Source organism: Hoplias malabaricus, chromosome 6, assembly GCF_029633855.1.
Source record: "Hoplias malabaricus isolate fHopMal1 chromosome 6, fHopMal1.hap1, whole genome shotgun sequence".
NCBI lineage: Eukaryota > Metazoa > Chordata > Actinopteri > Characiformes > Erythrinidae > Hoplias > Hoplias malabaricus.
In genome coordinates, this window is record NC_089805.1 from 18,683,000 (window position 1) to 18,705,331 (window position 22,332).

Genomic DNA, 22,332 nt, shown 5'->3' on the forward strand with positions numbered 1-22,332 from the left:
AGTCTTTGTCTTGTCAAATGTTGTAAATCATATGCAATGTCACTACTTAAGGGAGGTTCTATTCTAAAAGAACATCCAATCAGAATTAGAACAAAGGAAGAGATGCTCACATCCAAGCAGCGGCGATTGCTCTAAGACTGCAAGGGAAGCTCAGCTTCCCCTAAAATGTAAAAAAAATAATATATGATCAAATATATACTGTTGTGTGTACATGTCATTGAATAAATATGCACTACAACGCGCACAACTTTTGTTCAGAATCAGCTTCTTATCACTGGTAAAGACGCGACTTTCCTCTGATTTAAACAGTGTGGACGCAATAGCGAGGTGCAGCGAAACGAGCCGAGTCATTGGATAAATGCTGGGCTTTTTCCCGCCCATCGGACACTCTGGGAATCTATGGGGCAGTGGGCTGGCCTTGGCTGTCCCGGACAATCAGCTTCTGCATGATGATTGGATGATCTGTCTGAGGCTGAATCCCTTTTTGTTTGACAGCGAAATGAGTGAATCAACAATCCTTTGGGTAAAGATCTGTGGGAGCACAGGCGGACACACTTCACATGGGCCAAGGCCGTTTAAGCAGCCTAGCTCTGCTGGCCATTGAGAGGACACTAGTCAAATCCCTGGAAAAGACGCCTTGTTGGTACGACAGGGTCAAAGATCATTTTCTTAAAAAGGAACGGAGGGTAGAATTTACGTATAAATAAACCGACACATTTTATGATGTAGGCCGAAATTGATCTTCCCCTCCTTGGAAGACCAGCATCCACCACTGCATCCAAGGCATGGGTCCTGAGGCTCGGCTTTAATCAGTTGGTACTGAAACATTTCTGTTCGTCATGCAGTCTTTGTAGCCTTAGCTGCATGTAGTCTTTTCATGCAGTCTTCGCTGTCAGTCAAGTCAGTTTTTAGTTCATGAAATGAAGTAAAGTTCTGAAGTGCAGCAAAATTGGGATAATTGGTGCAGTTACTCAGAGAACCCAGAACAGAGAAAGAAAATGTAGAGAGATAAGAAAACGCTATGCCAGGGCATGTGAAAGACCCTAAGGGCTACATCAAAAGCAGAGTGCAACCATTTCAAAACTACTACTACTACCACCTAATTAGGCAAATTTGAAAAATGGCACTAATAATGCATATAGTCACTGTCTAATAAAAAATATCTCCAAAATAGTAAATTTACAGAAGAAGAAAAAACCTTCTTAAATTTTAATGCAAGTCAAGATAAAATGATTATGTTCCAAGTAATTTTGGGTCATTTATATTCGTCCATTCATCATAATATTTTCACATGTGAAGGACAGTTGATGGGTTCAGATCACATAGTTAACAAAAAAATAACTGAAATACATGTTTTTCATTGGACAGCAATGATATATAGGCCTACTGCTTAATTCCGTATTTGTAACTTGTCTAAAGATAAAACACTGTTAGACATTTAAATGTTGGTTTTCTTTACCAGATCAGATATTTTCTTCTTAGAAAAACCATAACAATGCAATTAGTAACTGAAGTGATGCCCCCGCCCACCCCCAAATAAACTGTAGCTAAATTCTCAAACGTTTGGCACTTTTTGCAAAAAACAACCAATCAAGAATAAGTAACTAAAAACAATTAATGCCACTTTTTTTGTTGTCTCAAGCACACCTGATGCAACTTATCTTTAGCTTTAGTAGACCAACATGCCTAAACTGGCTAGATGTTTGTTGACTGAGACATTTGATTTCGTTTTAAAAATGTGGATACAAAAAATAAATCACATAAAGCATTGAATGTTCCTAAACATTCAACTGGAAGCAAACTGCAAGTTGAATATTTAAGGAACACTGGTTACATTACCAGGATATGGCAGGAGGAGGAAGCTAACACAGACTGCCACCAGAATCCAGAGGAAGCAGGTGGTGAAAAAAAAACCCTTGAATGCCTGCAAAATACCTGCAGCAAGGTTTGGTGGCAGTAGGCACTGAAGTTTCAGTTTGTACAGTAAACAGCATAATATACACTGAATCTCTTCATGCCTGAACTCAAAGACATACATCTTTACTGATCCAAAAGCACAAGAAAAGTAGGCTCCAATATGCTGAAAACCATAACATGGGATTCTTTTCTGTGTAGCAAAACAAATTATTTAGGCCTATGTATAAGCAGTATGTCTGAAGGAGGAAAAAAGAATTGTATGCTGAAGAAAACCTGTCCACAGTGAAACATGACAGTGGCTTGATGATGTTCTGGGTCTGCTTTATTTCCCCTTGCACTGGAAACCCGCAGCATGTGGAGCATGTAAAGTATCATGACGTCCTAGTAGACAACATCATGCCTTCTGTGAGAAAGCTGAAGCTTGAATGTCATTGGACCTTGCAACCAGACGATGATCTCAAGCGTATACCCCAAAATCCACCAAGGCTTGGTTTCAGAACAAATCATGGAAGATTCTAGAGTGGCCATCAGAGTTGCCTGACTTAAGCCCCATAGAAAATCTGTGGTGGGATATGAAGAAGGCAACTGCAGCACACAAACCAAAGAATATTAGGGAACTGGTGGACCTTGCCTATGGTGAATGGGCTACTAATCCCTTGGAGAGCTGCCAGAAGCTGGCCATAATATCAAAAGAGTTCTCTACTAAGTACTAAATATGCTTGTGAAGAAATGGCTGTAAAATTCTGAGACTGCAGTAGTCAACATAAAGTGGTATTTTGTGTTGAATTGTAGAGAAACCACTAATTATATTAGTTGTGCTGAGCTAATTAAAACCATCTTGTTGGATAGGTTTACTGCAAACAGTTGAAAGATTGCAGATTTTGCTAATAAACCTAATTTGCAATGAAGGTTAAACAATTTTGATTTCAACTTTGTGTATATATAAATGTCTTCATTACAGTGGTGAGAATATCAAAAATAAAAATTTTGTTCAGGCTCAAATTCAGGAAAATAGTGCAGAGAATGACAAGCTAGCTTGAAGTGTGACTACAAGTAAATGTTACTGTTACCCCACAAAGAGATTAAAAAAAATATAAAAATATATATAAATCTTCCATCACAAGTCTGCCTGCAAACAGGGAAGGGTGTCCCTTATTTGTCCACAATGAAGGTGGATACACTGCCAGGCAAGGAATCTTGTCCTGAACCTACAAAATGTTTATGTTGGTCCAGTGACAAGTGCAAAATATATATTTTTAAAAAACCTGCTGTGACTCAGAGAAGCTGCAGCATTTTTATTCATCACACACAGTCATTTGTGACTATTTTAAAGCACACTCTTCTTGCTCTTTCTTTTGTTCTCCAGTGCCAGGGAGACTATCCTGATTTATGACTTCACTTCAATAGGCCCATGAGACCAGGGGAAGTACTGAGTCATTGATTGAAGCTCCATTCATTATGGCTGCAGCCTAAAGTGAGTAAATCACTTTAGGCTGAGCCTGATGGTTTCCGTTGTTTGCAATAAAGCTTCCATGCCAGCATGGAAATAAGGACCTAACCCTATTTCAGTCAATTGCATTTGTTCTAACTTTGTCCTACATTTTCCTAATATTTTCCAGGATACATCACTTAAGATGTTTTTGGTTTTCTGGGCGTATTGTTCTGATGAGTGTTAACCTCCTCTCTGAGTGAGAAATGAAATGACTGAAAAGACTCAATATTTGCTTATTTAACATGAAACAGCTGCAAGGTGGACATTTCCATAAAGCTGCTGATATTCAAAACATACCGTTCAAAAATTTTTGAGAGTTGTGGTATTCTGTAAAATCATATCTTTTGCTAATAATTAATTATATGTTCATGTTAGTGTTTTTAAATATAGTGCTATTAAACCTCTTTTTTCCACATGAACTCCCTCCTACCTCCTTCTATATTTTCCAATAATATTAATTAAAAATATGAAATCTATTTTAGGCTGAAATTAGTGGGGTTGGTGGTTGGTGAGGATCATTGTTATATGTGATTCCAACAGCAGAAGGACAATACATCTATTAATTATCAAATAAAGTCAGCAGTTCCCTAAGTAAGCAATCTTAGTTTATGTACATATTAGCTTATGTCATCTTTCTTGTTACAAGAAAAATATGTTGATTTTCACAGAAATATTTAAAATCCTATTTAATTACAGCATCATCATCATCATATTTCTGAAACAAATACCTAACTCTGCACCAACACCAATGCTTTTGATATTGACGGTGTTGAAGACATTGTAAGTAAATAAAAAAATGGAAAGCAGAAATTAGATTTGGTCAGGGCAAGGTAGCACCTATCACTAGACAAGTTTATTTTAACCATCAAATCAGTGAAAGGGAAGAGAGGTAGGGGGAGATAAAGAGAGAGCATGATAGGAAAGAGATTATTATTAGTGGATGTTACATCACAAGTAATAGCTGTGTTTTAATCCACACATGCCATAATCCAGATTGAGGCTAGAAGCATCCTCCCCCAACCTCTGTCCAGATACATGATTGGATGGGTAGTTACTCTGCCATCTAGGCAAAAAGGCAGTGGTGGTGGAAACAAGACGAGGAAAGAGAGAAAGCTGGGGAAGTGGCGCTATAAATTTATTCTGTAGGATGAACTGTCAGAGTGCTGGACGTAGGGATACAATTTTAATAAATAATGACAGAGTGGAGCTGTGCCAAATACACCATCATCACTGACTTGACACAAAAGGGCCACCAGAGCAATGAGAGCAGCAAGAGATAATTCAGTTAAAAGGATGAGCATTTACGTCAGAGCCTTAAGAAAGTAGAAGTGGAAAATTTAACAGAAGACAACAGCATTACTCACATGAAACCAAAGTTTGTGTTAAAAAATGAGTTTAAAATCTGAAACATTTCCGACATTGAGAAATTGAGAAACTTTATAGTTTTTGAAAAACATTTTTAAAACCTTTAATTTGACAGCAACAACATGGATGGGTCGACAAAGCACTTTAGTTTCCTGTTAAACGGGTTAGATTCAGGGGTGTCCAAACTTTTTTCAAAGGGGCCGAACTGGATCATATCAAAATTCTTCAGGGCCAGTCTCTCTTTCCAAGTATATTATTCATAAATTATTTATAACAGTGTATTCAAAATATGGAAAAAACTAATTTACAAAATGTATATTTATTAATTACTGAGTCTCATTTTAGAGCATTAACTGCTGCAGGATAATAAAAGAATGTAACATTTTACTGCAAATACTTCCCTCTCTTGTGAAATCGCCAGTTCTCACTGTGAACTTTGCTTTTTATTTTGCATCACCAAATGTCGTTCTGTGAATTTCTTCTGGGCCGTTGGCCCAGAGACATGAATAGCGTTTAAGATCAGCTTCGTTTCTGAACACAGAGGTGCAACATCCTATACATTAGCTTTCAAGAGTACAGCAACATGTCTCCTCAGTTCTCAATTATACCTCTCAGTACAACTTAAGTGCACATATAAAGTTTTATACCAAGGATTTTGGATAATTGATTTTGATTTATCAATCGTTATATTTTAACAGGCTGCTTTATTCAAATGGTATCAAAAGATCAAAACATTCAAAACAACATATGGAGAATCTAATATCCCAATGCCACACTAGTGTAGTGTTTTATTGGCCCAGCTGCTTTCAGTTGTTTCTAAATGCAAAATCTCCAGCATCAACATAGCATAGTTAGCAAAGCCCTACACACAAGCTCCAGCAGCAATCATCAGTCACAACAGCAGAATTAATTGCCTGAAACTTTATAATGAAAAAAAAACACTCCTATGATCCTATAACTAGTTTATTTTTTTTATTTTTGCTACCGCTTATGTGACATGCACTCCATATTTCTTTCAACTTGGGAGTTTTAAAGGGGAGTCCATCACAAAAACGTGTTTCTCAAAATGATAAATTATTATAAAAGATACTTAACCTTAACCTTTTTTGTATGTTCATCTAACAAGAGGACAATTATCATTGGTTCATGGACAGCTGACATATTATAATGACATAAAAATGAAAAGAATTTATGATGTTTTCAAATGATTTAATCGTTCAAACAAAGGGGCAATATAATTGGTAGTCTAATACATGTTTACTATAGTCTGTCATTAGATTTCAGTTCTGACATGGCAATTGCCATTCATTATTCTAAAACCACTTTTTCATGCTTAGTGAACACTCCAGAATATTTTGACACAGTACATTTTACAAGCCCTACCTTGCAGTTCTTCCACCAGTATTTGTTTTTCAATTTGGCAGCACTGCTCTCAAACTGCGAGGCTCCAGCCTGCAGAGCATCAGCTCGATCATCCAGTTCCGACAGCTTCTCATCTCTCTTCAGAACCTTGTCCACATTCACACGCATCATATCCACCACCTACAGGGGTTCATTTAATGTGGAAGGTTATGCTCATGTAACATTCTCTTACTGGGTTAATTCCTACTAGTTTTATAGTGTCATTGTTTCACTCTTTCAATGTTTCTAAGTATTTTATTGCTGAAGTCACTGAGTCTTTTTTGCAAGTCACAGTCTGACTTTGCTAATGTATGCTATAAAATACATCTCCCACTTTCAGTTTTTAATTAAATTCAGTTTTCCTAATATATCTATAATTTACAAAAACAAGAAACTCTGATTAAATATGTAAATATAAACACATTTTTATATGATGCCTGCAACACATTGGTGAAAAAATTTAGGAAAGAGGCTAAATAAAACTGAAAAGTTAATATAACATGCAAGTTACAGAGTCTTGAAACATTTGACAATCAGTAATAGATGAAGGTATTATGATTAGGTATAAAAGGAGCATCCACCAAAGGCTCAAAATATTCCAGCAAAAATCAGTAATGTCCCACCATATTGTTACAATCTTCGTGAGAAAATTTCTTCAAAAATGACATTTTATAAGACAACTTGTCAAATGATCCAAAAGACAATGGAATTTATGCTGTGGTGAGTCTAGTCCATGTTTCATCTTGGACATACAAAACCCAATCTGTCCTGTTATGGGGGTTCACCAGTGATGATGGCATGGGTGAATTTCATATACCAATCAGCCATAACAATATAACCACCTTCTCTACACTCACTGTCCATTCCTACAGCTCCACCAAACAAGCAGGAGCATTTCATAGTTCATTTCATAATTACAGGCTGTAGTCCATCCTTTGAACTGCATGCTATGTTTGCCCACTTTCAACCTGTTCTTCAAATGGTCAGGAACCCACAGAAAACCACAGAGCAGGTATGATTTGGCTGGTGGAACATTATCAGCGCTGCAATGACACTGAGAGTGTGTTAGTGTGTGTTGCATTGGTATGAGTAGAAAAGTACCCTCATTGTCCCCTCTGTTAGACACACTTAGCTTGTTGGTTCACCTTGTAGTAAAGTCAGAGACAGCAGTTGATCTATTGCTGCATGGTTTGTTCTTGTCATTCTTATGTCCTTCATCAGCAGCCCACAGGACACTGTTTGCTGGATATTTTTGGTTTTGTGTACTATTTTCAGTCCAGCAGTGACAGGGCAAAAAAATATGCAGTGCAACACAGAGACTACAGTCTGTATACAGACTCCAGAATAATAAACAAAATTTTCACATGCAGAAAAATGCAGCAATGAGAATCCTCAGTTTCCAGATGTTTCAATAATGTAATTTTAAAAAATGGTGATATAACACAGTGGTAAATATGCCTCTATCCCAACTTTGTGTGAAGTGTGTTGCAGGTATCAGATTCTATAATTTTTTATATAGTTACAATATTCAATTAAGTTTGCCAGTAAAATACACTTAATAAATTTATTTGTATTTGGTCACTTAAATAAAGTTTCCAATGAAAAAATCACTTATAATCACAAATATTACATCTTACAAAATGCCCACACTATTTGGAAATGGAGTTTTTGGTGCTTACTTCATCAACTTGGGCTTGTGTCTGCTGGAGACGACGATTGCTGGTGAGGTTTTGGGCAGTAGCTGGTGGTCCGCCTTCACCCTCTGGAGCTCCAGGGGCACCTGGGCTTGCAGCAGCATCTGGAGCAGGGGCTGACCTGATCAGAATAGACCAGAACATATCAGAATGACCTAAGATATGGGTATAGTTTGCCTATACTATATGTGTGTATATTTGCCAATACCAGTAATGGTACCAATGCTTAAAAATTTACAAAAGAAATAAAAATGGAAAAGATCCACCCAGAATAGCTTTACCATCCACACTGAAAATGAATCAAATTTGATTTTTCCACTTTAATTTCCTTGCCCTTGGTGCGTTAATTTTGGCTCAATGTTTTGACTGCTGTGCTTACCATATCCACTTTTATGGTACAGCAAACATGTAATTAAATATTGGTCTGAAATACTGGTCACATCTAGCCCTCAAACCAAAGCTGTTACACGTTTATGCACGGATACCAATTAATACTGAAAAAATTATTTCAGCCTTTCTGTGAATCTCCAGATTATTGCAATATCTAAAGGAAAGTGAGACACTTCTGGATGTTTGCTCACTCTCCTGATTGATTTTTGGATTAATAAGCCTCTGGTCTTGAGCAAGTCTGTTATGAGATGAGATCTCAAACAACAAAAACAATGGAGTTTAGGACACACACATACACACAAACCCTAACCCTTATTTTGGGATGGAATTGAGATCACCTGAGATTCAATGCAATTTGATATTTAATGCAGTAGAGTTACACATAAATAAATAAATAATATTTGAAATTGTAAATATTTGGTTAAACAATGCACGTTCTAACTACAATTGTGTGAAAATGTGAATTTACACACTGCTATAAATTATACTTCTTCCATGTTAAAAATAGTTGAGTGAGTGTTTAATGCTACATCATGATTAATAGAACCTTTATTACAGAAATAAAATGAGTTTCCCTATAAACGAAGGCTACTGTTCCTTTCAAAATCTCGTTCAGTCCTGACGACCGTAGCTATGTACGCTATTTCCGAATGAAACTGCATTTGTTGGGACCTTTTAAGCTTAGTGCATTTAGAAATGAGGGAAAACAAGGCTTACATGTTAAGGTGAAATTAAACTGACACACCAAACTGGCTGAGATCAAGACTATTGGATAATGAACCTTATTGTAGAATACGGTTAGTTTTGTTTTTAGAAAGTCGAAATTAAATCAATAAACCTTCATACTTACATTTCGACGGCAGGTGCTTAGTCGAACGAGATGGGACAGAGACTGAATGGGAGGGTGTGGATGTGTGTGTGTGTGAGAGAGAGAGAGAGAGAGAGAGAGAGAGAGAGATTATAAACCTAAAATCAAGTTGACTTTTTATCATTGTTATTCAATCCTTTAGATTTTCCCCAATATACAGTCAGGGCTAAGTTAAAACACATGCGACACATGTTGTTTATAGAAAAGTGTTGCATTATCTCAGGGCGCTGAGTCCAAACAGCAGCCATGTACCTGGAGGTTTTTCTCTGGCGAGAACTGTGCTTTATTTCCACAGTAACAGTTTAGCCAGAGGTATTGTCAGTTACGCAGTTTTTAAAAAACGCCGTTGGTCAGCTACGCGGTGAAATAGCTGCAGGTCTGGAAGGTGAAGTAAGGCGAATATCCAGAGCCTTAGCATGGAGGAAAAGGTCTGTTATAAAGAGTACTAACGGAAATATCTACACGACAGAGAAGTCTCTCTCTCTCTCTGTCTCTCTCTCTCTCATTAGTCTTTTGGAGTGCAGTCGTGTGTTTTTCTCTTGCTGTAGTACAGGACAGCACTGCGACATAACTTCACTGTCAGGAATTTTTTTCTTTAAATCCTGTACCACCGGTGATGAAAACTAGTGAAACTGAAACTAGTTTTCCCAACATTAATACCTACGTTGTGATGTATCATATTAAATCTAATATAATATTGTAATATTACACAATATTGCTATAAAATCACCTTTATTAGTCTACTGCTATATTGGCATAGCTTACGTTTATAGGGTGTGCCTCAATTCCTGTAGTGTGCTTCCTTGACTACATAGGCATCTTTGTTAAAATCAAATATTGCATAAAAGTGACTAAGTCAGCCCTCAGTTTCATCTCCTGCCAGCATTATTCAAGCAATAATGTTCAGCCTCTCACATTGTGCTGTAATATTTAACCTGTTCAGAAGCTTTCATTATGCACTTTTGACTGGAATACTGGGGATACTAAAATAATAGTAACATTGTGTATATTATTAGTAACAATGAGTCCAGTAAGGGGATGTGTTAATTGAATAAAGGGAAACAGCTGTATGCAGTATGTAGTTTAGCATACTGTTTATCACTCTGTACCAGTCTTCTCTGGTTAATGTAATTTTGGCTGCTGTGTCATTGTAGTCAGTATTCAAGCTCAGCAAAGTCTCACCTCCACTTCTAACTGCTGAGCTCAGGCTAATTGTTTACAGCTAAATCAGGCACAGGGACCAACCAGTCAGCAAAGAGTACTAACGTCTCAACTTTGACTCAGTCAACAAATTAAATCAGTTATACTGAATCAGTTTTACTTTTTGCCAAATGGAAGGACAGATTTGTACATCAACTGGAATTTTACCCATTTCCACAAAACTGGAACAGACACATCACTATATGAGAATGAATGGTCTAGTCTGGGGAGGGGTGGTCTCTAGCTGAATAAATAAATAAATAAAAAGAAACCTTAGCAAACAGGACAGAGACACTTGACACTCTTTAATTTGACACCTAAGAAACACACTTTCTTATTCATCTGATCTCCCTTTCTCTAATCAACACATTCTCATGTCATCTTTTGCTGATGCTCAGATGCAACGTGATGCTCAGTTTTTCATGCAGCATCCACAGCTATTTGAAAATTGGTCTCTTATTTCCGAAACTTCTTATTTATTGCTTCTATAATTTCCATGTAAATTAAATTTTAAATCTCTTTGATAAATTCTATGATCATTCAATGACAAATGGACAGATAAGATATAGCCTCAATAATATTTAATATATTAAAAATCTGATTTAATTGCATCATTCACTCTGCTACACATACCTTACTCTGCACCAGTGCACATGAGAAAATAGCAAGTAAATAAAAAGCAAAAAGCAGAAGAGGTTTTTTTAGTGTGTGTGGTCAGGGCAGGGTAGCACCAATAACAAGACCATTTTATTTTAGCCTTTGGCACAGAGAGATGGGAAATGAGAGGAAAAAACAAAGGTAGAAGAGGTGATAGATTGTTATTAGTGGCAGTTACATCAGCAGTCACAGCTGGGTTTTAATCCAGTCATGCCGTAATCCAGATTGAGGCTAGAAGCATCCTCCCCCAATCTCTATTCAGGAACATGATTGGGTGGGAAGTTAAACAGCCATCTGGGCAAAAAATGCATTGGGGATAGGAACAAGATGAGGAAGGAGAGAAAGCCATGGCAGTGACATTATAAATATATACTGTAGAATGAACTGACAGAGAGCTGGACGTAGGGATAAAATTGTAATGGAGCTGTGCCAAATGCACCATCATCACTGACTCACACAAGATGGCCACCACAGCAATAATATAATAATAATAATACATTTTTATTTGAAAGCGCCTTTCAAGAGACCCAAGGACACTGTACAATAGATAAAAAAGAAAAAAGAAAAAGAAAATAAAAGGTAAATGCACATAGATACATACATAACCATAGAGAGATATACATAATATCATCCATATGCTAGTTTAAAAAGATAAACAAATAAGTTTTGTGAATATTCAGTATAGCTGTTTACAGTATTAAGGCTAAATTTGAGTTTTGAGGCTGGTTTTAAAAACATTTACAGATGAACAAGCTTGCAGTTCATCAGGAAGACTACTGCACAGCTTTGGACCCACAACACAAAATGCTCTTTTTCCAATGATGCTTAGCTTAAAATGTGGGATTTAAACACCAACACAAGCAATTTGTACGGTATACGGTACTGCACTGGAAGCCAATGAAGACAACTTAGGACTGGAAGCCAATGAAGACAACTTAGGACTGGAAGCCAATGAAGACAACTTAGGACTGGAGTAATATGCTCCCAAGATCTTGTATGGGTCAGCACCCTAGCAGCAGAATTCTGCACATACTGCAACCTGCTCAAAAGCCCGAGCAGTAGACGAGTCTGTATGTTACAAATGCATGGACTATGGTCTCAGCAGCAGTGAAAGAGAGAAAAGGGCGAATCCTAGAGATATTTTTAAGATGGCTGTCCTACATGTGTTGTTAATATGTGATTCAAATGATAATGTAGAATCAAAAATTACTCCGAGATTTCTCACTAGTGTTGAGGTAGAGACAACAAAACCAGGGATACAAACAGCAGTGTCACTAAGCCTCCTGACTGTTGCAGGAGAAGCATTTATGATGGCTTCAGATTTTTTATTATTTACCAGTTATGTCAAACATGTTTTTGAGCCGAGTAAGTAAAAGGCTATGACACACTGTATCAAATGCTGCAGTAAGGTCCAATAGTACAAGAAGACTCAACAGTCCTTGGTCAGTTGACATCAGCAAATCATTGACAACCCTAACAAGAGCAGTTTCAGTGCTGTGATTCCTCCTAAATCCTGATTGGAAGACCTCAAACAGATCGCATGATTGAATATGTTCTGTTAACTGAGCAGCTACTGTTCGCTTCAACAGTTAAGCAAGGAAAGGGAGATTAGAGGTGGGCCTATAATTTGCGAGGTTCTCAGGATTCTTGAGAACTGGAGTAATAGCTGCCAGTTTCAAAGAAGCTGGCAACATTCCTGAACTAAGTGAAGCATTGATAATTTTGGTAATAAGAGGACAGATAAATGGAGAACAGGCTTTCACCTGCTGTGATGGAAAAGGGTCTAATTGACATGAAGTTGCCTTTGAGAAATTAATAATCTGTGAAACATGTTGTTGGTTTACAGTATTGAAGGTGGAAAAATAGCTGCTGCTGAACTGAGAAGATAGTTGTGGAATGTTTAGCCTGGTTGCAGTGGGCTGAAACTGTGAGTAAATTGTAAGTATTTTATGATTGAAAAAGTCCATGAACCGAGAGCAGAGTTCAGCTGAAGGAACCATGGGGAAACTTTTCACAGGGCTCAATAGCTTATTAACAGTAGAAAAGAGAGCTCTCGGCTTACCGTGGGCACCATGAATAACATCAGAATAATAGAGTGTTATAGCTTCCTGTAGTTTTTTCTTATAAAACAAGACTTGATCACTGTAAGCAAGGCATGCACAGTCAGGCCAGTTCTGTTAGAAAGCCGTTCAAGCTGACGACCAGCAGCTTTTAGCTTGCACAGCTCAGCAGTATACCAGGGAGCAGGCTGAGAAAATGTAACCAAGCGTGTTCTTAGAGGTGCCAGGTGGTTTAAAATATGTGACAATATTTCGTCATAGTGGGTCACTAGCAAATCAGGATCTAAGCAATCAGGTACCGGGCTCTGACTAAGCATCTCCATAACAGCAGGAGGACTGATATTTTTAACGCTCCGGAATGTAAACTGGCGTGATTGACGCTGCCCTCGCTGTTGACATGATAGCGGAAAATCAAAGAACACATCTTTATGGTCAGATACACACAGATCAATGCCTCTCACATTAAAAGGGGTTTTACCCAGAGAGCAAACAATGTCCAAGGTGTGGCCCTTGTTATGTGTAGGAAAATCGACGTGCTGAGAAATATCAAAGCTCTGTAAAAAATTAAGAAATTCTTTAGCAAACAAACATTTACCAGAATTGATATGAATATTAAAGTCACCAAGCAGCAGCAAATCAGAATAAACAGGAATAAGTGTGGAGATGAGCTCAGATGAGCCATAAAAACAGATGAGGTTTTTGGGGGACGATAGATAAGCAGAACCAATACAGGTTTAACAGCAGAGACCAACAGTGCCAAACACTCAAACGATGACATATTTGGGATTAAAACTGTTTTCACTTTGAGGCCAGGGCTGTAAACCACTGCAAGTCCTCCACCTCGTCCAGTTAAATGAGGTTTATTCATATATTGATAATGTGGAGGCAGAGTCTGATTGAGCGCGAAATACTCATTCGGCCGCTGCCAGGTTTCCGTGAGACAGAGCAGGTCAATGTCATGTTCCTGGATAATATCTGCGATAAACGTTGCCTTATTATAGGAACGAACATTGAACAGAGCACATTTAAGATTATGATCAGTGCTCGGAGCATGTAGAGATGTTGTAGACACGCAACATAGGTTCCGGTTATGTGCGTGATCAGTTGAGCCTGCCGTCGCCTGGGAAGATTTACGGCGACATGATGACCACAGCGAGGGAATATTGTTGGGGTGCTGATAGTAGTTATAAGCCCGACCAAGACCCCAATGACAATATTTAGGTCGTCGCAAAATACCAAGGTGACGATGGATCAATAGAGGAGCAGGAGTTTTACACTGTGCATTTCGGAGCGTAAAAAGTTCACCAAAAGAGTACCTTATCCTCCTTGTCATCATGATAAGGCCACAATGGAAGTTGCAGATGTAACAGCCCAGTAAAAGCCAGAGAAATAAACCCGAAACAATCCACATAGCATGGAAAACAGAGGTACTCTCACGGCAGATGTTAAGCACAGTCACAGACGCTAAACTCTAAGAGAGCTCAGAGCCACAAGGAGAAATCCACACGGCTCATATTACAGTAAATCCAGTACAAAGTTCGATACAGTGCATTGGGTTCCGCAGCACTTTTGCACACAGCGGGTAGAAAAACCGAATACGAACTTTAAAACTTTTAAAAACTTTATCACCGGGGGAGAAGCGGCAGCCAAACGTGCCAGCGTATCTCTCGCAACCCGGAAGTCAGGTAATCAGGTAAGCCAAACCTCCAATTAGAGCGAAAGAGATCATTCAGTTAATAGGATCAGCATTTACGTCAGAGCCTTAAAAATATCTGGTATATGGAAGTGAAAATTTTCACAGAGATGGCATAATTTTCAAAAACAAGAATCTATAAATAAATAAATGTCACATTGTTTTTGTAAATATGTTCCTGCAAAACATTTCAAAAAGGAAAAGAGCAAAAAAAATTATTAAATATCAGGTAAGATTTGGTATTTTTGCTCCTGAGTTACCGCTACAGTTGCAGAGTGTAATTCACTTGTAGAGCTATGGAGTGATATCACTGTCTTTTATGCAAAAGCGCAAAATAAACAACATTAGATCAAGCAAGTCAGACTCAAAGAGCGCACAGAATCAAGAAAGCCGAGAGAAAACAGCGACAGCGAGAGCAGAAAAACAAGCACTATGCAGCACATGTGCTCGCTTCTGTAGCTCTGCAGTCATTTCACTGTTTTCAGTGCGCATTTCAATTTTTTCCTTTCTGAAATTCTAAGACAATTTTGTTTTATGGGTTTATTTTATTTAAATACAGTGGCTGTAATGCACTCACACACAGTTTTAAAAGCTGTAAAAAGTGACATCTGTTCGTTAGATACACAAAGCACCAGATAGCGATGTGCATTATGTCATGAACCTATACTTTTTCAGCCTTCACTCTGTCCCACGTACTGCTGTGGTCCTTTGTCCCATTCAGCATACCACCAAGAAGGACGAAACACATCCAACAGGATTAACTGTGGATGCAAGAGGAAGCTGTCTGAAAGGGATGATCGGGTGCTAACCCGGATTGTATCCAAAAACAAAACCACGGCTGCCCAAATCATGGCAGAATTAAATGTGCACCTCAACTCTCCTGTTTCCACCAGAACTGTCCGTCGGGAGCTCTACAGCGTCAATATACACGGCCAGGCTGCTATAGCCAAACCTTTGGTCACTCATGCTAATGCCAAACGTCGGTTTCAATGGTGCAAGGAGCGCAAATCTTGGGCTGTGGACAATGTGAAACATGTATTGTTCTCTGATGAGTCCACCTTTACTGTTTTCCCAACATCCGGGAGAGTTACGGTGTGGAGAAGCCCCAAAGAAGCGTACCACCCAGACTGTTGCATGCCCAGAGTGAGGAATGGGGGTGGATCGGTGATGGTTTGGGCTGCCATATCATGGCATTCCCTTGGCCCAATACTTGTGCTAGATGGGCAAGTCACTGCCAAGGACTACCGAACCATTCTAGAGGACCATGTGCATCCAATGGTTCAAATATTGTATCCTGAAGGCGGTGCCGTGTATCAGGATGACAACGTTGTAGTCTGGGGGAAAAAATAAAAGCTTTCTAGCTTAACTGTAGTCATGATATGACAGAGACAATGGTTGGAGAATATTTTGGTCAAAATTTGGCTACCAAACAAACAAATAAATACATGTTATAGTATGACACTAAATACATAACATTACAAACTCCCACTGACTGTCCGAACAGCAGACTTTAGTGAGGTCTTCAAACGCAGACTGAAGCCCCATCTCTTTGTTACCCACTTAGGTGAGCACTAATCTAAGTGTTCACCATAACAGACTGTTTTTGCACTTCTACTGCACTTAACTCCTTTCTTTCTGTGTATGAGCAATGACAAGTTTCTCCTTCTAGGTTTGAGCACTGACTAAATTGTATTGTTTATTGCACTTACTATGGTTTGTTATTTCTAGGTACAAGCACTGGCCCTTGTTCTAACAAACGCCTGAGCTCAGAAGTAATTTGGACCATAACCTATTAGTTCTAGCTAGGATACACATTCTGTCTGAACGCTAAGCACTTTTGTGAGTCACTCTGGCTAAGAGCATTTGTTAAATGCTGTAAATGTAAAATGTAATATAATATGTAATAAATGTAATGTTTTATTTGTTTATTTATTTATAATAATACAGACCCTTTCTGATGATGTGTTTGGAGGTGGGAAAGGGCAGATTTTGAAATGTTATCTTTTGCATTAGCTTGCAAATACACAGTGAAATATAGATACTTATGTCAGTTTGAATATTTAAATTTGGAGTATATTTCATGTTTATATAGACTTAAAAAGTCTATATTCTTGTATAATTCAAGTGACACTCCAGCAAAATATAGCCATTAATATAAAAAAAACATGTATACTAACCACCTCTATTCTGATATGGATGAATAGTTTCTAAAGCCAGAATTTTCAAGGTAAATACTATACAAACCACTTCTGGTGATGTCTTAGAGGTGGGAGGGGCATTGTGCCAGATATTGAAACGTTACCTTTTGCGTTAGCTGGCGAATGCACAAGGGATCCAGTTGGCCATGGTCAGATAAGTAGTCAAATATCATGTCTGTATTCATTAGCTTTACTAGCACTCAGGATTGGGACATTTTTTAAATGGGTGTGTAGTTTACTTGCATATTGTATGCTGGAAGATATATATATAATTTTTCATTTTATCTATGTTTAACATCACATGCTAGTTTAAATGTAGGAATGCCATTTTATATAGTATGTGCCAAGGCCAGTGTTTTTACTGCAGTGTATAAATTTGTATTGAAATTCACAGCAACTTTCAAATAAATAATAAAATGGAACTAAATAATTAAATAATAAATAAGAAATCTGGCAAAATATCAGACTAAAAGTAAAGAGATTTAAGTAAATGACAACAGAATGCTGTTGCCTTATAAATTAGTATATAAGCAATTTGGCAACAAAGTCAAAAGACTATAATATCGATATGCAGTACTCTGAGACTAATTTATCACATCACTTCCTTCTAGCACAAACATTCACGCACATCAATTCTTTATTCACTGTGTACAGTTACATTCATACAGACACATTGGTATTTACATTTATGTGCAAATAACTACAGTAAATCACTGGAATATTGTGACAATGGGTTGTTTTAAAATAACTGCTAAATATGCTACACTGTTCTCATGGTGCATGGTCAACTATGATCATCTGACAAAGCTTTTCCATTGTATCTGTTATAACCAGGATCACTAAGGAGATGGAAATTCACAGAAATAAGCATAATCTGGAAATGAAAAAAAACAGCACATGATTACAGAAAGCACCCAAGTGCACTTTTGTGTTATCAGGCAGATGAGTCCATTTCAGAACATTAGAAACATCATCACAGAAGAAACACTTGATTCCTACTAATGTGCATATTATTTACATTTGACTGCAGTCATGAGTGTTGGTGTGTTCTTGGGAAAATAAACTAATCATTCAGTTACATTTATACCAAGATTTTGACTAGTTAATGTGGCCTTTGTGAATTTACAGTGATGTCAGAAATTCAGAAGTAATGATTTAAGATGAATTAAAGGTTTTAATCAAAAAACACTTTACACAATTTTGAGGATGTTTCCTCACTTTTGCAGCTCTCCAGTCTAATGTGTTTGCAAAGCCCCAGTGTCAGTAAATGTTTTTTTTTGGTTTTTTTTTAAATAAATGTCTCCCTCTGATTTGCTAGGTTTTCCCTTTCTCTGCTCATGGTATTTTTTTAGACAATGGAGAGAACTCCAAATTCTGAAAAACCCAAACCGTAATGAGGAATTTTATTCCTGCTCCATTGGTGGGTATTTTTGCTGTTTCAGATTACTTGGTGTAATTCAACAGACAAACTAACTGCATTACCCAATGTGCTACAAAACTAAACTTCAGTTACAAATGAGATTATAAGTGAGTGGTAATTTAAACAGTGAATAAAAGCTTATAGACAATTTGAACTTTAGGCATGTACAAACAAGTAGTTTTTTTTCTCAAACATAACGTTCCACCTTAAAAGATGTGGAGCTTCTGAACGTAAACCAGAGAGAACAGCGATTACCCACAATTGTAGATGTTCCCTTTCATACTTAAATATGTATTTTACTAAAGCTTTTATTGATGTTAGAACAAGTCTAAACCTCCCTTTATATTCCACTCTTGCATTAATACCTTTTTTTCTATATTTACCCAATTTTCTGTCACTTTTAGTTATACCTGTTAGCTAGGTTCCTTCAGTCACAGTGTTACCCAGCTAGAAGGGTAAAGACTTCTTAGACATTTCATGTGAGGCAACACTTATACAATGTCTCTGGAGCTCAACACACTTGGAGGTGAGCACTAAATATCCATAGTTTTTATATTAAAGGGGACATCTATGATTGTGGGAAAAAACTGTTCTCTCTAGTTTGTTTACATTCCATTCAGTTATTTAAGGTGGAAATGTATGTTTGAGGAAATAAATGACTGCTGTTTGTACATGGCTTAAATTAAACTTGCCTGTTAGATTTTATTTGCTGTTTGAACACAAACTCATTTGTAACTTGAATTGTTTAGTTTTGTAGCACTTTTGGTAATGCAGTTAGCTGTCTCCTGAATTTTGAGACATTCCACCTTACAATATCCTCAGCCAGTTCATGTTTTTCCATGTTTACATGTTTGGAATTCTTTTCGTTCTCTAAAAAAAAGTCCAGATGCCTTCTCTCTGCCGTGAGCAGAGTGTGAAAGCCTAAAACACTGGACTGTTTTTTACCCATTTACAGACAACAGGGCTTCGTTACCAAATTAGACCAGTATTGAACACGTAAACAGACTGGAGAGCTTTAAAGTTTTTGTCTGACTTAAATCATGAACGTCATCTTTGAGTAGCAGGGAGCCGTATTGTCTAGTGATAGGGAGAGGAAAGCCCATACACACTCAGAGATTGTGAGGCCAGTTATATTTTTTGGACTCCTAGTCTTGAACAGCATTGGTATCACTGAGGACTGAGCTTATGATCCCCCAATAAGGGTCAACGCTTAAATATTTGGGCCACACAGGAGTCCTACATGAATACATGAGTTTTAAATAAAACCCACACAACTAGTAACTCTACCAAATGTGCTCAGAACCTTATAGTATACAGTACAGCAATACAGACAATGTATGAAATATTAAAATGCCTTAAATATGTCAAAATATACAGTGAGTTGACAGTTTCTAAGCAAACTTACCTTATGTTGAAAATCGTCTGTTTTATCAACTACTCCTACCAGACTGTGAATTTTATGTTTACGGTTACTGAATGTAGTCCATTTGTTGCTGCACAATACACACAATATAAACTTGGAGATTTTATACCCCTCTACCCCATGCTTGGCATTGAGCTGTTTGTTCATCAGCCATGCGGATCTTAATCAAAGCATTGCTTCTATACTGCTGCTACTATTAGTGTCACTGCAGCCAGTAAAATCTGCTCAGTTGTACTGAGCGTGGTTGTTCCTTTCTATTAGAGGATGCAATAGAGCATGGGTGGCCAACCGGCAGCCCTTTTGCTGTACAAGTGCAGCTCTTCCACTCATAATAAAAAATATACCTGTTGGGTTTGTATTATTTGGGCCATTCGAAATTCATTTTTAAATGTAAAACTGGACAACCATCTGTAAACAGAAAATTGCGAGGAAATAAAAGGAAAATGTCTGTTTCTGAAACTGTGGTCAGGGCGATTCAACACGTTTATTTTCACTCATTTTCCTATCATTCTATCTATTCTTCCTATGTTGTTTCTCAGAAGGAAAGCCCTACAACCACTCTCTGAAATCATTTTACATACGGCAAAAGAAGCCCCCGCAATATCTGCCTCTATATTGCAGGAATGTAGAGAAGAACAAAAATTTTCCTTTAGGAGTGTGAAGAGATTGTGGACTAAAATGGCATGTGTTGACACTCTATCTCTGTCTTTAAATCCTTTTTGTTTCCCACAATCCTGCGACATGGGGCAGATGTTACACTGAAATATCCACCATTATATTCAGATCCGGGTTCCAAAGTAGTCGAACTGAGCAGAGTCTCTGTTCACACAGACAGCGGCAGAATAACATTCAAGTGTCTGGAATTGAAACTTTTGGAGTTAACTCAGTCTCTGTGTGTGATTGTCATGATTGCTGCAGTATGTTAGATGTGTGCAGGGATATTTGTGTAAATGTATAGCTTGTAGCTCTTGGTATTGGTCATTTTTTTTCCCTTGGTCGTTGTGTCTAAAAGGTTGGTCACCCTAGCAGTAGAGGGGCTCTGATAAACTGTACAGCAACAGGTGGTCTACAGTCAGCAAATATAAAACAAGAAAAGTTGATAGAGGGTTCCCACGGTATGGTAGATGTTTCCTAAAAATCAACCACAGGTTATGTACAAAGTTAGAGAACCTAACAAACAGACTGACTGAATGAATAGACTCTTATATTAAGAGACACAACTGCAGTGTACACTATAAGAAGTGTTATCAAAGATGTTATAAATACTGCTGGTCCCAAAGTAGCGGCATGGCGGCGCAGCAGGTAGTCTGTTCAAGTCCCACTAAGGGTGACTGTCTGCGAGGAGTTTGGTGTGTTCTCCCTGTGTCCGCGTGGGTTTCCTCTGGGCACGCCGGTTTCCTCCTACGGTCCAAAAACACGCTGGCAGGTGGAAAAAATATCCATAGGTGTGAGTGAGTGTGACGCCCTGTGAAGGACTGGCGCCCCCTCCAGGGTGTGTTTCTGCCTTGCACCCAGTGATTCCGGATTGGTTCCGGACCCACCGTGACCCTGAACTGGATAAGCGGTTATAGACAATAAATGAATGAATGGTCCCAAAGTGAGCCCTATTTATTGATTAAGGAAATATTATACAATCTCCCATTGATATTACTGGAAATTAAGTTATAGGTATAGTTATATAAAGCCGGGTTTATTAAGTCCATTTAGAAATGTGAATTACTGCATAAAAGCTCTTATTCCTCTATGTACCTATGGACTCTATGTTCCTAGAGTTGATGTGCATTTGAATGGTTAAAATACCTTTAATGATTTTATTAGTTGTATTAGTAGCATTGGAGTATTTAGGTGCATTTTGAACATTGTGCAATACAAAGTTTTCTTTTTTTGGAATGAAAAGTGCTAATAGAGTATTTAAACAGTGTAGAAATATTATATGAGCTGTAGGAATCAGTAGTCTCACTAGGTGGCACTAGGGCAATTTGTAAGTTGTGTTGCAGGCGACTGTCCCTTAGAATATGCTGCCTTTGTAAATTTTGGATGTAAAGTGCCAGATCATCAGTTGACCATGAAATGTAAACAGCCTTTCTTTATTACCACAGGGGCAAAGAGACTTAAAGGCTGTTAGGACTTTTTCCAGGTAAGATGAGAGACAGTGAGGTTGTTCTGAATGTCGCAGTAAGGTTCGGTGCTGCCCGAATCTGTCAGAAGAGACGTATTCTTCCTCTCCCGGTCTCCTTCCTCTATATCCTCCACAGTTACAGATATGAGAAGGGGGGACTTCCTGAAAATGGGAAAGTGGAGAAATATCAGAAGCTGGAAAAATATACACTTAATATTTCCTTGTTTACTGTTTACATAATATATTTTGCATCTACTCATTGAACTCATTGTCCATTGTATTTTGTCCGTATTATTTATTCCCTTTTTTAATGGTGTACATTAATTATAAGGAACAGGGGCATTTCTAGATTACATGTTGTACTGGGGCACAATTGCTTAGTGATTTAACACTGAAGTTGGAATTACTCTGCCATGGATGAGAAAGGAAGAACAT

General features: G+C 37.8%; 2 protein-coding genes across 5 annotated transcripts in view; both read right to left on the reverse strand.

Moving 5' to 3' along the window:
• vamp1a (vesicle associated membrane protein 1a) overlaps positions 1 to 9,528 on the reverse strand; it is a 43,516-nt gene extending 33,988 nt beyond the window's left edge. For all 3 annotated transcript variants that reach the window (XM_066675029.1, XM_066675028.1, XM_066675030.1), the window contains exons 1-4: positions 9,380 to 9,528; positions 9,110 to 9,151; positions 7,855 to 7,990; positions 6,158 to 6,316 (exon numbers count right to left, since the gene is read on the reverse strand). In XM_066675029.1, the coding sequence (XP_066531126.1) occupies positions 6,158 to 6,316; positions 7,855 to 7,990; positions 9,110 to 9,111 (297 nt within the window). In that variant the 5' untranslated portion in view covers positions 9,112 to 9,151; positions 9,380 to 9,528. The remainder of the gene's footprint in view (positions 1 to 6,157; positions 6,317 to 7,854; positions 7,991 to 9,109; positions 9,152 to 9,379) is intronic.
• An 8,040-nt stretch (positions 9,529 to 17,568) lies between these two features.
• The window catches only part of iffo1a (intermediate filament family orphan 1a), a 33,913-nt gene continuing 29,149 nt past the window's right edge, over positions 17,569 to 22,332 (reverse strand). For both annotated transcript variants that reach the window (XM_066675022.1, XM_066675021.1), the window contains exon 9: positions 17,569 to 22,059. In XM_066675022.1, coding sequence (XP_066531119.1) covers positions 21,900 to 22,059 — 160 coding nt within the window. In that variant the 3' untranslated portion in view covers positions 17,569 to 21,899. The remainder of the gene's footprint in view (positions 22,060 to 22,332) is intronic.